General features: G+C 40.0%; 1 protein-coding gene across 3 annotated transcripts in view; it reads left to right on the top strand.

Annotated features, from left to right (window-relative positions):
- ANKRD52 (ankyrin repeat domain 52) overlaps positions 1 to 17,188 on the top strand; it is a 92,737-nt gene extending 75,549 nt beyond the window's left edge. For 2 of the 3 annotated variants that reach the window (XM_039337373.1, XM_039337375.1), the window contains exon 28: positions 1,762 to 17,188. In XM_039337373.1, coding sequence (XP_039193307.1) covers positions 1,762 to 2,006 — 245 coding nt within the window. In that variant the 3' untranslated portion in view covers positions 2,007 to 17,188. The remainder of the gene's footprint in view (positions 1 to 1,761) is intronic. The other variant, XM_039337374.1, reaches the window with a different exon arrangement.
- The last annotated feature ends 23 nt before the right edge of the window (positions 17,189 to 17,211 follow it).

Genomic DNA, 17,211 nt, shown 5'->3' with positions numbered 1-17,211 from the left:
GTGGCAGCAATGGCACAAAGCGCCATGCAGTATCCTGCCATGAATGGCCGCAAGCAGCCATAGAAGTAGGCAACGGTGCAACAGGTGTAGTGGCGTGGGAGGCCTGATTGTGACAGTCCTAAGGTAAGAGAGTGTGGAGTGCGTGGGGCAGCTCCACACACCCCGCCCTAGCTTGATTTTTATGTGTGCGCCAGACAGTGGGATGGAGTGGGTGAGGTCTTAACTAGGGCTTATTTGGAGGGTAGGGTTTATATTAGGTGGACACATTAAAAATCAAGCTAGGGCTTATTTTCGGGGAAATACGGTTGTACACTTGTTTTTTTTTTCAGCGGTTGTTGTTCTTATCTAATTTTAGTATTGTATGCCTCCCAGAGTCAATATGAAGCCAGGTGGCTTTATAAAGGACTTGCATTTTATAAAAATGTGGAAAGAGAGGGTTTTCTTACATACCCTACAATATTGAAACTCAGAGACTGGTGTTAAGGACAAGAAGATTTCTGAGAAGTTAAAAATGATATACCCAGCACTTTGTTAAATTGTGGAATTTGTTGCCATGGGTTAGTGTTGTGGAGGCTCCACTTAGATTGTTTGAAAAGGGGATGAAGCAGATTTATGGTGGTTCTGGCTCTCAGAGCAGGTAGTCCTCAACTTATGACCACAATTGGGACCAGAATTTTTGTTATTGAGCGAAGTGCTCATTAAGGGAGATGTCACATGACTGCTTTGCTCAGCGACTGCAATCTGGTAGTCCAGTTGAAGTTGTTGAGCAGTCTCATTCATTAAGAGGATGGAGTCCCAGTTGGGGAGTATGAAGTGCCTCAGGGGGTGGATGGGAGACCCTGGGAGGCCTGGCATAGGCTGTGCAGGAGGGTCTGTCCTCTTAGGAGCTGAAAATCCTACCTGCCAAAACCCAAGCAGGATTTTCAGCCCAAAAGTGAAGAGACACTTGAGTGTGAGATCTGTGCTGGGCTTTCCACATCCCCCCTAAAACACCCCACATTCATTATATTACCACGCTGCCTTTCCACTAAGGAGCTAAAAGTCCTGCTTGGATTTTAGTTCCCTCTCATCCCTGGGGACGGGCTGAAAGAGCTCCCTCCCGAAGAGTTTCAGCTCCGTGTCTGGTTGGATTTCAGTAGGGAGCTCTTTCAGACAATCCCCAGAGACAAGAGGGAGTCTTGTCAGCAAGTGGCAGCAGCTTGCAGCCTTCCCTGCTGACTTCCCCATTGACTTTCTGGGAAAGCCAGCAGAAAAGATTGCAAATTGTGATCACATGATTGCAGGGTGTTTGGCAACCCATCATAGATTGCATCCAGATTGCAATCACATGACGTTTTGTGTGTGTGTGTGTGTGTGTGTGTGTGTGTGAGAGAGAGAGAGAGAGAGAGAGAGATTTAGCAATGGTCTGATGTGCTTTACAAAGTGTAATGTACCTTTTCTGACGCCATCGTTAATTCAAGCCATTGATAAGTGAACGGTCATAAGTTGAGGACCACCTGTGCCTCTTGGCTGTCTTCTGTTTCCTGAATTTTAAGCAGGATGCTTTTTTTTTAAAAAAAAAATGAAATAGAAAAAGTGTCATCTTAAAACACTTCCTTCTATTGAAAATATAAATCTGATATTTAATGCAAGGAATTCTGAACAACTAGTCCAATCGGGTCCTTTAACTTATACTCTGGTGGCCCCCTTTCCCAAGGAATAGCTTTGCTTTTGTTGTTGCTGCTATTCTTCTGTGGAGCTGAATTTGTTTGTCTTTTCCAGGCCATACCCCAGCCTTGGCTTGTGCCCCCAACAAAGACGTTGCTGATTGCCTGGCACTTATCCTTTCCACCATGAAGCCTTTTCCACCTAAAGACGCCATCAGCCCTTTCAGCTTCAACCTCCTCAAGAACTGCGGGATTGCTGCCAAGACAGCCGCCTGCAGCGCCCTGCCCAACGGGAACAGCTGCCCTTACACCAAGGATAGGCACAATGCCATCGGCTTAGATGGCTGTTATTCGGAATAGCTTAAAAACGATGATGGGTGATCTAGTATCTCTTCTATTTATTTAGGAATTCTATCAATATAGGACACTTTAAAGGAGAACAAGACTGGGAATGGGCCTTCCAAAAGGTCCTAGGAACCAAAAAGAAAAAAGGAAAGGAAAGGAAAAAACCTAGAGAAAGTGATCTCGGTTTCTGCATCCTACCTAGATACTTGCTTTGACCACTAGCATTTCTTCTGCTATCAAAATTAACAAAAAAAGAAAGTGTGGGTTTCCAAACAGATCCATCCTTTTAAAATGTTTTGTTTAAATTTACTCTAAGAAGCTTTAAAAATCTGCTCGTATTCTTCTTTCCCCTGCTGTTTGCCAAAGGGTATAGCCCGGTTCTTCTGAGTTCAATGTTTCTAAGCAACTCACCTTTTTCAGTCCCAGTTTCTGAAGGCTTTGATGCTTTGAGTGAAGAGCCAATTAAATTTATTTCATGCAGGGGGTTGTGGCAGCAGCCGAAGGATTGGATTTGATCATCTGGATCATCTTATTAACGGTCTCCCACACTTCCCCTCTATCAGGCCACCTTATCATTTGGGATCATTTTCTCTGTGTCCTCAGGAAAAGGAAAAAAATAATCTTTCCGAGGGACCCAGCAGGCTAGGCAGGGAGCAGAAGCCTGAATTGCTGCTGCTTTTTGTTTTGCATTGAAATGAGGAGAGGGAGGTTGATCAATGAGGGACCGCCAAGAAGGGCAGCAGCTGCTGGCAAAGTGCCACTATCATTGCTTCTTCCTGTATGGTAGCTTTTGTTTGTTTGTTTGTTGTGCTCGCCCTTTTTGATTCCAGTCAGAAAAACACTTGAACTGAGAACTACTGTACCCGGATACTCTGATACTTTAGGCAGCTCATAGTCCCTTGCGTGCGCCATAGATGCTGTTGCCCAACCAACGCGGTCCTCTTTAAAAACCTGTGTATGCGCTGCCAGAATTATCCCAACCATATCAGGCACTTTAGGGATCTTCTGTTTTTGGAGGCTGATTTTTTTTGGGGGGGGGAGAGGGAAGGTTATCCGGTTTGCAAAATGTTGGATCCCCAAAGGGAGTTTCTTTTGTGGTTCCCCACCCCACCCTCTCCCACCTCTGTTTTTGTGCAGTGTTTCCCATTAGACAAGTCAGTGTTGCCTAAAAAGATATTTATAAAGAAGCAAGCATTTATCTTTTGAAAAATAGCCAAAAGGAAAAAAAGAAAAGAGAAAAGCTTTCTGCAAGGAGAACAGTGCACTTCAGAATCTTACAATCCTACATTTGTATTTATAATTTTTTCAACTAGAATAACATCCAGCAGATTTCATTAGGGGGTGGTGTGTGTGTATCTGTCCGTCCATCCATCCATGGGTGGGGCTAAGTATGAGTGCGTATTTTTTATTTTAAAATTCCTATTTATTACACATTTGAGTGTGCGCACTGTTTTCTTTTTGTACTGTAAACCGTATCATGTGTAGAAACTAACAAAAAAAAAAGATTACCATATCACAAAGTATGTTCAAAGCCAAAGATTGGGATGTAGCAATCAGATGAAAGCTGCTGGGGCAAGCAAAACTTTAGGACCTAACAATCTTTTCCATCAGTTTCCCAGTCCTGCAGTGCTGTGGTAGGCTTGGGACTGTGTTTAGCAGAACATGTGAATTTTAAGAATGAATTATTCCAAGGCATGGTATGTTTGGACGAGCAAGCTTTAAGGCTAGTAACCCTGGGAAGCAACTGGTTTTTATTTTCTCCCAGGGTTTTCTTCTTACACACTCTCTTTGATTGTTAAAGGAGAATATATGAGGCAGCTATAGACCTGAATCCTTCTGCATCATGGTGCATTTTACACTTTGACAATGTAAGGAATTTAAAACCCAGAATTTAAACGGACAGACAAACTTTATATCTCCTCTGCCCTGCCCCGTTCATACCGGATTTACGATGCAGAGTGGACACCAATGCAATTGCTAGAGCCTTATTTATTTGCATCAACTGGTTGTCCAAAATAAAAAGATAGAAGAATCAGAAACAGCCAATTCAGAGGGTGTGGCTCGTGGCTAGATCTTTCAAAGAGGAGAGTTGAATCCAGAAGTTAGAAAAGATGATGATGATGATGAAATAATAGTAGTGGAGACAAGACACAAATCCCTTCCTTTTGACACTGTTTACTAAAGCCAAATTCCTGCAGCCAAATGACACAGCCACTATCTTGCCCTTTGCCAGTGCATTTTTTTAAAGGATATGATCACTTCATTTTTTTTTTTTTTTAATGGAGCCTTCCTCTGCTCCCCTCGCCTCCCTCTCCTGGCCTCCCTACTGGCTTTGTCTTTCTCAGAGATTTATTACACTGTCATTTGGGATCAGTTCTTCTAAGTGTTTGCTGAATTATTTTAGTATCCTGCATATGGATAGGTTGCAAAAAAAAAAAATGGGGGCCTTAAAGGTAGTGAATTCTAGTCTTCAAACAAACCTAACAATGTCCTTTGACTAAGCCTTCTGCAGAGACTAGGGTGCTACTAGCTTAGCTGTTTCTTCTTTCTTTGATGCCCAAGGAATCTTAAGAAATCTCTTCATTTTGCAGCTGCCAGGTAAAGAGCGTATTAAAAGTTTCAATGCACTTGCCAAAAAAAGCACAGCGGACAGCCTGTTGCAGATTGGCCGTTAATGTTTTCACTGCACTATGGATGGGTTACTTTTCTCTGCCCTCAGTTACTTCACATTCTCTACCTTGAAAGAAAGTGTTAACCTTTCTACACCAAATACCTCATTGTTGGAATAGAAATGAACAAAACTTGAATTAAAGATTCCTCTTCTCCTCTGTCCCCCGCTTTTTGATGAGAAAGGTCCTTTTCAGCATCTTGTAGAAGAAAAGCTGGGGAAAAAAACCACTTGTTTACACTTTATTAGGTACTAGCAATTTACTTCTTTCAAATTGCCTAATTTTATTTTAGCCTTCTAAGTGCAATCCTTTTCCTCCCCATAGAAGGGCAAAGAGGACATAAGTTGGGAGGCCAAAGTAAATCTGAAGCCACTCTTGGTCGTTGTTTGATTTCTTTTCAAGGGCTAAATGAATCCTCCTCTAAAGGCAGAAACGGGACTGAGACATTTGTAGGAAAATGGGGGGGGGGAGATCCAGTGTTCCTTGCAGTGCTGAGAACTAGGAGACCACCTCTTCCCACAGGTGTGATAGTTTAAACCAGAGATGTCCAATCTTGACAACTTTTAAGACTTGTGGACTTCAACTCCCAGAATTCCTCAGCCAATTCTGGGAATTGAAGTCCACAGGTCTGTATTCACCCCAAGCCATGTCTTTGTGGCTTGGAGGAATGTGGACTCATTAAGAAATCCTAGCACAGATTGTTCTTACAGAAGAGAGAGAAACCCATTTTTTGTTCCCCTTTACTCCTGTGTATTGAATTGTAGTTGGTTCTATAGCAGTTTTTGGGAATGAATATAGCTTGAATGGTTTACGATCTGCAAGAGGTCTTGAACCAGGGAGGTGAAGCTTCTATGGACCACAGTTCTTAGATGGCAGAGATGTTCCCTTTTCAGTTTTTATGGTTTATTATTTTTTTAAAAAGCAGGAATGAAATTTGAAGGAAGGGGCAGAAGCTGAGATGCAATCAGCTTTCTGAGATAAGTTTTTAGAATAAGGAAATTTCCTAACCCTAGTGCCAGATGAATTGGGCTGGCGTGAATTTAAATTCTTATGTTTCCTCCTTATATTAGAACTGTCATGGGTTTGTGCAGGGTTTGTGCAGGACTTCTTTTGCTGAACTGATGAAAAATAATCAGGCAGGATCATCTTTTTAATTGCATTTTTGCAAACAAAAAACAAAAAAAGGCATTTCCCTTTCTTACATTTCACCCTAAAATTGAAGATATGACAATCAATGTGATCTTTTTAAGGGCTTCAGCGTACTTAACTCTGTAGCATCGCACATTATTATATTTCTAGTGTTCCATTTAACTTTTTCCTTTTCCTTAAAAATGATGATGAAGAAAAAAAAAATGGAGTGGAAACAATTCCAGCAGTGCATATCTAAATTAATATATTTTGTTGCTTTTTTAAAAAAAAAATAAAAAAAAAGTGGAGGCAGCAGTTGGGTTGGGCGTGAAGAAATGTGGCCAGCTGTTTTAGTTGCCAGTCTTGTTCTCCTTTAATGCTGTAACATGTACATTTTGACAGCACAGCTTGACAGTTTTAAGTAATAATTCAAATGTCTGGTGGTAATAACTTGCATCATTGTGCTAAGATGAGAGTTGGTTTTCCCTGGTGCATTGTAAAAGAGGGCTGGAGGCAAACTTCCTTTGTTACTTCCTCTCTTTTTTCTCATCACCCCTTCCCTCCAGTATTCTGCAAGCACATTTGACTTCCTGGTGTGCAGTATTTTACCCAGGGTTGGGAGAAAGTGGGGAATGGGGGCAGAAGAGGATCTTGCTTACAGCTTCTTCCTATTGCCATCTTCTTTAGGAATGGCATCAAATCTATCTTAACCGTGCATCCTTCTTTGCATCTTAGAAGACCCTGCTCCTAATATCTCTGGGTGGTTTTCCTCCTTTTTTCCTTTCCACTTGTCTCAGCAAGCAATCATGGGGCTTCCCTTCTTAACCTATCCAAATAAGGAAGTTTTTCTCCAACCCCCTTTCTCTAAAGCACTTGCTTTACAAGTTTAAAAAGAAAAAGAAAAAGCACTTTTGTTTAAAAGCATGAGGGTCTCATTCCCCCTTTTATAATAATCTATAGGAGAAAGGCCAGCAAGGGAATTACGGTATCAGGAAAAACCTATTTTCCTTTTTGTCCCTCCCCCCCCACACACATTTTTTTTTAATTAATCTATGTTGGGTGGGAGGATGGGTGGAGAATTCTTTTAATTTACTTCAGAGCTCTAGAGTCATGGTTCTAGGGTTCAGAGAAATAGAACAAAGGGAAGTTGTGTTTTAAAAAATAAACAGCACAAATACATTTCAGCTTGACAAGTGTATTTGCACTGCCATTGTTAGATAAATGGGCCTTCCGCTGGGAGCCCAGCTGAGCCATATAACTATTGACAAACACTGAATGTAAATGTCCTTGTAGAGGGCAAGTACTGAGAAGCGATAAATTGATCATATATTCCTAAGACGGCACTTCAGCGAATTTAAAATAACTGATCCTGATAAAATGATGCTGTTCCTTTTTTTCTAAAAATGACTTTATTTTGTTTACTTTTCCCCAGAGGTTGCTGGAGCTTAAGAAAACCCATCTGTAGCATTGTTACTGTTCATTACTTTTTACGTTTTCTTTCTCCTCTTTTCCCACCCTGCCCAAGGAGTTCAAAATCATGGGATAGAGACATCCCATGCTAATATTTCTAAAGAGCTCTAATGTAAGAAATGAATTGTGTACTTAACAGGATTTGAATTTGTGTCCCTGAAAGTGATGTGTATATTATCTAGTCTGGTTTCTTGGCTTGGGACAGTGGATTACCAAAGGGGCCTGTCTCTGGCCAGTTTCTATACAGACTAAATGTGCAGAATCTCCTTTAGGGCTAATGCTCACTTTGTATTGAGAGAGCCAGCTCCAGACCTTTTGGCTTCCTTCTGATAGGAATGAAATAGTTGATCCAAGGACATGCCAGAATACCTTGCAGGTAGGCAAATTGGGGTGGGAAGATTCCTCTAATGACAGGATTTTTTTTTTTTTTAAACTCCAGCCGGTATAAGGTATTCTGGCATAGCTATATGAACTTTAATGTGAGCAATTGTTTTTTTTTAAAATCAGTTATTAAAACAAATATCCAAGCAAGTAACCTTCTATCCTTTCCTTGGTGAGTCCTGGAAAGTATATTTATTATCCCATATTTAACTCTCCTCCCCTCTATTCATCACCCCACGCATTTTTCCTCAAAAACATTTCCCTGTCAAATTGTTGCGTAATTCCGTTCTGATTAGCTATTCGCCCAATAGTGCCAAAGAGATGACAAGATTAGGAAGGTGGTGGAGAGAGAAGTTTGGTGATCTTTCATGGCATACTTTGCTTTTTTTTTAAAAAAAAAATATCATTATTTAAGCTGTAAGCTCAGCTCAGCTGGGCTTTGAGCATATTTTTTTATGTGCAGGAAAATGGGGAGGAGGAACCACCCTCCGTATTGCAAATGTTTCATTACTTTACAACCTTCTCTTGGTGGATTTTTTTTCTAAATGGGTTCTTCAGTATCAAGCGTGTAGCATTTGAGAAAAAAAAATGTGACTTCAGCATCACTTAACTCCTACAAAGTCAATGTTAAAGAAGAGATGGGGATATATAGATTATTATTTTTTTCCCGCTGAAGCAAGGAGAATGTTAATTGCGGTTGGGATTCTGTGAACTTTAAAGCAATGATTTCATTCGAATCATGAATTTGGGGGACAAAGAAAAAGCTGTTAATGTTACAAATAGGTAGAAAATATTTTGGGCTGGGCTGGGAGGGGGATAGATCTCTTAAGGTCTCCCGTAAGGCATCTGTAGCAAGTTCTTAGTGTCTTTCTTTCCGTGATCTATGTGTAAATGCTGCACCGATGTATATTATGCACATAAAACATTTCTTTGAATAAGATAGGACAGACCTCATCACCAGTCAGGTATAAACTATTCTTCCTCTTTCGTGTGTTAGTTTTTCACTGTATGTATGTGTGTGCGTGTATGTATACCTGTATGCGATGAGCATCTTTTCAAATTCACTTTTGGTGCAAAAACAAAAGGGATGAAAAAGAAAAGAAAGAAAAATAGCCTTACTTTTAATTCCAATCCTATCTTAGTTTGTCAACTTGAATATAATAAAGCAGAATTGCATGGAAGTCTTTGAAACTAGCTGAGCCTCGTGTGCACGGTGAGTGGCAGTAAACTGTTTTTCTAAACAAAAAAAAATTAGTATGCAATTTCAGCCACACAGCTTTTAGGAAAAAAATCCCTGCATTTTGTTTTTGTTTTTAAGAATGGCGCGTAGGGAGGGGGGGGAGGGGGTTGATTATACCAGCTTGTGCCTGCTTTGCCTTCTCAAAAACTTGGGAATTAGTTCCCATTTGCTTACCCTTCATGCTGACCAGAAGAGAGATTTCATAAAGGAGCTTACATTGTTTTTTTTTTTTTTATGAAACCGATGTTTTCCAGATGATAGTAAGATCTTTGATAACCTCTTCGGACATCAGGTGTACTGGCAGTATAGATTAACAGCCTGTTTGGTTTTTGGAGATAATAACACGGGGTTGAGGGAGGAAAATAAGGACAGACACAACAGCAGGTGGTTCAGATTATCTGCTTTCCAAGGTAGTGTTGCATCCCGTTTGGCCTGCATAAATGATTACTACATTTTAGATACAACTTCCTATTGCACTTCTATCAGAAGTAGGGAAAAGGTTAAAAAAAAAATGACTGGAAGTGTGGAAATTACTCTAGTTGGTCTTTTGACCTGCACCATGGATATATGAATCTATTGTGTAATTTTTGTCCCAGTTATTTGGTTGCAGCACTGTAAATCTGGTATCCCTTCTGTCAACTTAATTATGAAGATAAGGAGAAAGGTTAGTTTCAAGTCCTGCCTCTTTATGGTGATATAATTAGGGTTTGTCAATGTACAGCTGTCCCCTCTAAATTTACTATTCTTACGTGCAATCCTCTATGATTTTTCATCTTTAATTTAGGAAATGCAAATATCCTGGATATTTGGAGGAGGGGGAAATAAATGGAATAGCCTCACAGAAACAAATGTTTCAGACTTGAGAACAAGCCTAGATTCTTATATTCTGAGAATTTCTTTGATATATGAAATTTGCACTGATCAATTGCAGATCTCTTAGGCAAAATTGGAGATAGAGGCATTAACAAACAAGCACACTTAGGGAGATGAGAAGTGGGAGATAAAAGATCAAAACCAAAGGGAAATTTGATATTGCGGGTTCTTGGAGTTTGATACAGAGAAGACTTCTGTATGGCTTTGGGCATCTTGTAGACAATGTTGAGTGGTTTGACTCACTTTTTAGAATCCTGCAGCGTACAAAAGTAAACTCTTTTTATACTGACAGAAACAGACAGAGGCCAGTGAAGGAATTAGCTTTTAAAATGACAGAACTAGAAAAAAAATCATTGCCGAAGGTAAGATTTGGAAACATGCTTTATGGACTAAAAGTGACTGGGGTATTATTGTACTGTGTTAGTTGCCAGTTCTTAATATTTTGAAAGGCATTTTTCTTTGCTGGTCCACTTGAAGATATTTATTGAAATGGCTGCTGATAGTTTTGTATGCATGTCCTTACTTGAATGTTTTGGAAAAATAATAGTGAAAGGAAGTTTCTTGCAGTTAACCTAAGTGTTGTGTCAGCATCTCATGCTTGCTGACATTGGAGTAGGGAATGAGTAAGACTGAGAGAAATGCATTTAAAGGCAGCCTGCCGGCATTTGTCCAATTTCTTTCCCTGCTTCTCCTCTATCTTGGGATTCATCTTTTGGCACTATCCAATTGACTTCTGATTCTTTTAGAAAGAGGATATGTTAATCCAGGCGGTTAGATTTCAAAACAGAAACTGAAACAGATATTGTATTGAAAGAACACTCTTAAAAATGTTAACCATTCCAGGCGCCTTAGCTACCTAACATGAATGTAGCTTGTTTACCTTATGAGAAGAAGCACTTTACAATGCTCTTCTATGTTCCTCGTAGTGCAAAGGTTAATAATTTAACATCGACAGAATATGTAGGAAGCCCATTTTGATAGGAAAAAGGGGAGCATGATGGTAGTTGGGTCAGATCCTTCTCCTCAAGTATGAACTGTAATTGGCTCCCCCTGTCTCATTTATAATTTTGTCTAACTTCACTTACTCTTATCCTTCATCTCATAAATAAAAGCAGGCAGACTATTTAGGATTTCTTTTTATCTCCCCTTCTCTCTGAATTTTCTCTTGTATACCAAGGTTTTCTGATCTCTTGAGGTTCTCTTTTTTTCCTAAAGTGAGCAATGCTTAGTCGTAAAGCCTTATGAAGGTTTAGCTTAGTCTGTGTGAAAGTTGGAGGGTATTGGATCTCAGGTGGAATGGGTGGAACCTAACATTGCCTTCCTTCTATTACTGCAATCCATACATATTACTCTAGTACCTTAAAAATTAGTTGTGGGTATGGTGACTCCATTCTTTGGATGTTTGGTTTTCAGACTTATAATCCAACTTTTCTAGGGTGAGAACATCAGCTTTGGGAAGGCTGAACTAAAACAAATTGTGTGTTCATTCTTGCTATGGTAGTTTTCTTTCCTCCCTGTAATTTGATGCCATGTTGTATAGATTCAGAGCTTTTAAAAATTGCACTAAATATGTATGTGGCAGTTTCTGATTTTTCATTTAATTTTTTCCCAAATCAAAAAGTTTCTTCTGTTAGTAGGGAATGGCATAAATTATTTGCCATATCTGTTATTTGTTCCTTTTGGCTTTCTAATGGATCTTGCTTCCTTTCATACTAAAGCAGCACGGTACCAAAGGATATAATGCTGAATTCTTCAGTTTCATTACGTATTTTCTTTATTCCTTGTGCTTTTTTCCCCTTCAAATTAATCTGTCATTCTCTCCCCACATTAATACATTTTATCAATTATTGCTGTTATCTGTTTTCACTTCTAAGACTTGCAAGTGATTTCAAACTGTAAGTACAGGGGCCCTGGTGTAAGATTTCAGTCCCAGAGCTTCGGGCCCTCCAGGCTTCTAAAACGCAGATGCAGGTATATTTACAAATTTATCTCCAGCAGAGATTGAGAAATAGACTTTCTCTCCACCACCACCACCACCACCCCTTCCCCACCTGCTAGCTTTTCACATGGGAAAAGAAGATACAAGCTGTAGTGAGATTTCTCTCTCTCCTTTTCTGGCACCAAGCCTAGGCCTTCCGCAAGTCCGGAAAGAAGGAGGTGTGTGTTTTTTTTTTCCAGAAGTAATGGCTAAGTAGGGCCTAGTTTTGTGCTGAAGAATTGTAAAAAAAGTGGGGATTATTGGTCATGTACCTCTGGCTAAAGGGCCTGGCCCTTCTCCCCCTTTGAAGCTGAACTAATTTGGGGTGAGAATAGGGCCTCCTTCTGATTTTCTTAAATATCCATGCTCTTGGAATAAAGCACAAACAGGGTTTTCTGTAGTAGATTAATTAGCAAAAGAAACTGGCAATAAAACGTGGCAAGTAACCAAGGGTTTTCTTAATAAAGAAATGAGAATTGTAAGTAGCCATGCAACTTTCTGTCTCTAGATATAAATCCTGTAAATTACTATCATAATAGCAGTCTCAAAAGTGATAATAAGAACATCTATCCTCCTAGTAGCAGTCCTTATCACTTTTGAGACCTATGTTACAGTGAGCGTACACAAAGAAAAAGAACACCCATTTTGGTGATTGGTTGAGAATGTGTTGAGGCAAACATGCACAATTATACGTGGAAGTGGCTTAAACTCTTAGCTTTTTGTGAGTTTTATTTTTAGTTCTTTTCACAAGAATCTGACAAAAGCTCTCAAGTTGCATTCATATGTTAAAAGTTATTGTGTTATACACCCACCTTTAGATTGTTTACCTTCTAAATTAAGAAAAGGCTTAAATTGATACTGATTGGCTAAGATGTGCTTCGATGTTTTTATGCTAAAAATGCATATGCATTTCTCAAAAAATAGCTTCATGACATAATTTTTCTTCTACTACTTTTCCAAGTCCCATCTTAGCATCCTCCAGATATTCTGGGTACCAGCATTCATCCTCACCCAGTGTGGCCATTGGCCCACGGACCAGAAATTAAAGAGTTGGTGCAAGAAATTTAGAGGACGCCAACATAGAGAAGACTATCATATTGGGTAAATTTTGGATCTAAGCCTCTACTTTAATTGATGTTATGATGAGGGATGTATAGAGTAGCTCATATTTTCCCCCACCCCAAAAAGGGAGGGGACTCCACATTCACCACTTCCTTAAATTTAATATGAATGTTAGAACTTTCCAAACCACTCAGGTGTGATAAAACAGTATGTCCTGCATGTTATTCAGAGGGAATAAGTTACATCAATGAGACCTGCAATTTGCTCTGGAAATCAGTAAACCCTTAATTCCTCCCCCCCCCCCCGGCAGTTTATTTTGAATCTAAGATTGGGAGACCATGTTGACAATCTAACTAGAGCGTGCCTGCATTTGTTTCTTGAAGTGGAATTGTGAACATACTATTATTAACTGTTAGCATTCCTGTTGCATGTTTGTTTTGAATTACTTGGCCATGCCTTCTTTGCAACTTGGAAGTCATGAACTGGGGTGAAATTGGAAACTCGGAGCGGTTTTCCTTTGAAGACCTGGAGGAGTTGCTTTCTTTTCCTCCTGTTGGGTTCATGACAGACCACACGCCCCAGTAACAGCCAACCTGCTGTTTTTATTAGTTGTGGGCTTGTCTTATAGCAATACTTGTTGGCTGTGAGCTTGTGGGCACTTCAAAAGTCACCTGTGCTTGAAATAGATTTCTTCTTTGGGAGCAGCAATAATGGGGGTAGAAGGAGGGAGGGAGAGTAAAACTGGTTGCTGTGTTGAGGGTTTGTAGTCTGTTCTATAGTTTGTACTATCGGGTGTTTCGTGTTCTGTTTTATTTAAATTTGGGAGGGGGGGTGCATTCTAATGATAAATGGAAGGATTTTGAAGTATTGTGATAAGATTCTTTATAAGCACTGATTTCAGCCCCAATGGGAGCTTTCTGCTTTGAAAGCTTTGATGATCTTTAATCGCTCATGTACTGTACCTTCCCATAGTTGTGCTCCGTTGCTTTTGCCAGTTCTTTCTTCCTTCCTTGGTTTCTTTATCCTGAGATGCACAAATGGTATGTATCTTTTAAGGGGGCACGCTAACTGTGTTTTTCGTTGTCTGGGTAAGGTAGATGCAGCCAATGTTTTGTGACAGTGTTTGTAGTCAGGGGTGACTTAGACAATATATTGTGTCTGCATGAGCCACGAACTGTGCTTTCCCCCCCCCCCCCCAACTCTGTCTTTTCTTCCCAGCCATAGCTGCAAGTATGCAACAGAGTCGGGGAGGAAAGTATGAGGGCATTGCACACATTGTACACTTTCCTTGTTTTAGCTAGGGAGGGCAGTCTAATTTACATATATGTATTTTCCAGCCTGTCTTCTAAGGACTGACAAAGTTACCTTACTGTTGATGCTAACTGTTAGCAGATTGTTGAAATATGGTGCAATTCTTTCAGGGTGGCTTTAATCAGCAGAAGATAAAGGCCAGACATTTTTTTTTTTTTGGTCCTTGTATAAATAATTATCTTAAAATATGAATTCATTCAAACACCCTTTGCCTAGCTCCTTTTTCTTGGCTGCTGAGCACTTCTCAATTCGTTGCATTTCAGTCTGGGACCAACACCATATAATGTAGCCCTTAACAGCTAGGAGAACCACAATAAATCCTCAAAGGAAATCTGTCATTTCCACTGAAAATGGAGACAGAGCGTTAAAGCAGCCTTTTCCAACTGCTGCTGGCTAGATGTGTTGGATTTTAACTTGCCCACCCTTTGGCTGTGCTGGCTTGGGCACTGTGAGAATTGAAGTCCACCCAGCTGAGGCCCAAAGTGGGAAAGGGTGCATTAAAGTATTTTTTTTTTTCCTGCTTAACCTGTAACTGCTGCTTATAAATGGAAGGCTTTTGTCTTTCACATTGAATCACTTGGTCCAAAGGCATTCAGAGAAGAGTGTATATCCTGACCACGACGTCAGTTTAAGCATTCTCTTAGCTTTATCTGCACATTTGGGGCAAGGCTTTTAATCCTTGGTTAGCATTGCCATAGTATTTTCTCTAACTGCATGGAGGCCAGGGTGCTTCATTTTGGCTTCGGCCTCAGTTCTTAAGGGAACTGAGAGGGAAATTGCCCCAGCTTAGAAGTTGTTTTAGTAGACTTTTTTTTTTTCTTTTTGTCTATTATGGCCACCTGCAGGAATGCAGGAAACTTGAGGAGCACTTGGCTCTACAATAAAAATGGTTCTCCGCCTTTGATTAAGCTCTCTGCATCTGGGACCAGAGCCACAGCCTCCTGACCAGAGCAGGTCAAGGATTTCCACTTAATCTGTGTGAAAAAAGGAATTTGGAGAAGGGGAATGGATGTTAGCATTTGCCCCTCGTGCAAGCCCTCCACATTGTGTGCATGGGTATTTGCAGGCAGAGTCTTCATGTGCATTCATTACAGGTGGTGTTAAGATTGGCTAAAGTGATAAAGTCGAATCTTGTTTTTATTTCTTTCGTATTTAAAATTAGAGTCCCTCTAATACAGTGTTTCTCAACCTTGACCATTTTAAGGCATGTGGACTTCAACTCCCAGAATTCCACAGCCAGCAGTGCTGGCTGTGGAATTCTGGGAGTTGAAGTCCACATGCCTTAAAATGGTCAAGGTTGAGAAACACTGCTCTAATAAATAAAACAAGAACTCCAGTGAACTTCCATAACAGAGTTTTCTGAAACAAAATCCTTTGTTACCTTTACCACTGAATTAATTGTAATCTGCATTAGTTTTATATTTGGGATATTTTATGTCCCATTCCTCCTCCTCCTCCTCCTGCCAGGGTGGAAAAGCTCTCTAGGATTATAGAGATGTCTGTACTGTACTAAAAAGTGGATAGGTGTCTTGATATGGAAATCAGTTTATATTTCAACAGTTTGATTGGGGTGTGGAGGAAGAATGGGTCTTCATACCTAATTCTTACAGTAAAAACCTGAGCACATCAGGGAACACAAAACCCCTTCTTGCTCTTATGATGCTTCACATCTTAAAACACCAGGCAAGGAGGAAAAATCTATAGGATGGGATGTGGTTTCCTATGATCCTTTAAAGAGCATTAATGTGGGAGGAGGAATGGAAGGCAGTTTTTAGATCAGCACCTCATATTTACTGGACCTGTTTTGTATTTGGTCTTTTGTATTTAATAGGGTAGAATGGGATTGGGAAATAATATTATGTTTTCACCTTTAGAGCACTGAATCTACAACCTGCTGATCAAGACCAGCATGCAACCATGTTGACCTCCTTTGAGGCAGGGGCCTTAATTGGGATCATTTAGTTAAGCAGATATTTTTAAATTAGACGCCTGTGTGTGTGCGTGTGTGCGCGTGCATGTGTATGAGTGTGTATATGTTGTAATGGGTGAAGATGGGAGTATTGTTTGAATGGTAATATTTTGAGTTTGGGGGATGAATGATAAGCTATTGGAGCAAGAATGGAAGTGCTGCCTATGAAGCATTGCCCTTCTCCATTGCTTGTACTTTTGGAACTATAATGATTGTGGGGAAGTTTAACTTTGCCCCCTTATCTTGCTAGTATTGGAAAGCTTGGACCAATGTTTAGAAGAGATTATTAAAAATAAGCATTCAAGTCAGCTCACAGGCCTGCCTCCTTACTTGCAGACACATGATCTTCCTTCAAACACTGGTTTAAAGCACAAAAAAAAAAAAAAAGTACCCAAATGCTCACTCTGGGTATTTGAGAAGAGGGTTTGGTTACAGGGCAGGAGTTGCCAAGGTCAGTTCACACATTCCCCAAAGTCTGCTTTTAAGCCCAATGCAAAGGAAGTTCCTGATATGCAATCAGAGTGTTGCTCTTTTGAGACTGATTGGTAATCTTCCTTTCTTATGGATCTCCTTGCCCTCATTTCTTCACTGGAAGCAGTATTTTTTAAGTTTTTTTTTTTAAGTAATTATGTTTCCCTCAAGAGTTTTATTCTTAGAAAGGCAGATCTGTCAGACCAACCATCAATTATTCCTCCTTTTCTTCCCCACCCCGGACCCCAGCCTGGTTGTTCCATGAAATGAAAACATTATGTTAAGAGATCTATGTAAAATCATATTGAATAACAATGCAGTGAGGTATCACAAGCCATTCATCCCCCTTTCTACACATCTCAGTCTTGCGCAGTGTGGAAGCCACCTTGTATAAGCCCTTTACATGAATTCAGTGAATGGTTAACCTTTTTTTGTCTCAGATGATATATATGCATTTTCAAAATTTCTGCATTACCTTTGGGGGGGGGGTTGGGGAAAGGGGTTAACAGGAACTTAAAACTAAAATTAAAAAAAAACAAAGCATTCAGACTTGATCTATTTTCTACAATGTATGCTGCGACCAGGTCCTGTTATTCATATTGTGGCTTTGAATCAATTATGTTGATTAAAATGCTGTTGCTTCTATTTGCCTTGCTTTTTTTGTGTGT

This window comes from Crotalus tigris, unplaced genomic scaffold (genome assembly GCF_016545835.1).
Source record: "Crotalus tigris isolate CLP2741 ecotype Arizona unplaced genomic scaffold, ASM1654583v1 scf7180000017674.1595824, whole genome shotgun sequence".
Classification (NCBI taxonomy): domain Eukaryota; kingdom Metazoa; phylum Chordata; class Lepidosauria; order Squamata; family Viperidae; genus Crotalus; species Crotalus tigris.
This window is presented reverse-complemented; position numbering and strand designations above follow the sequence as displayed.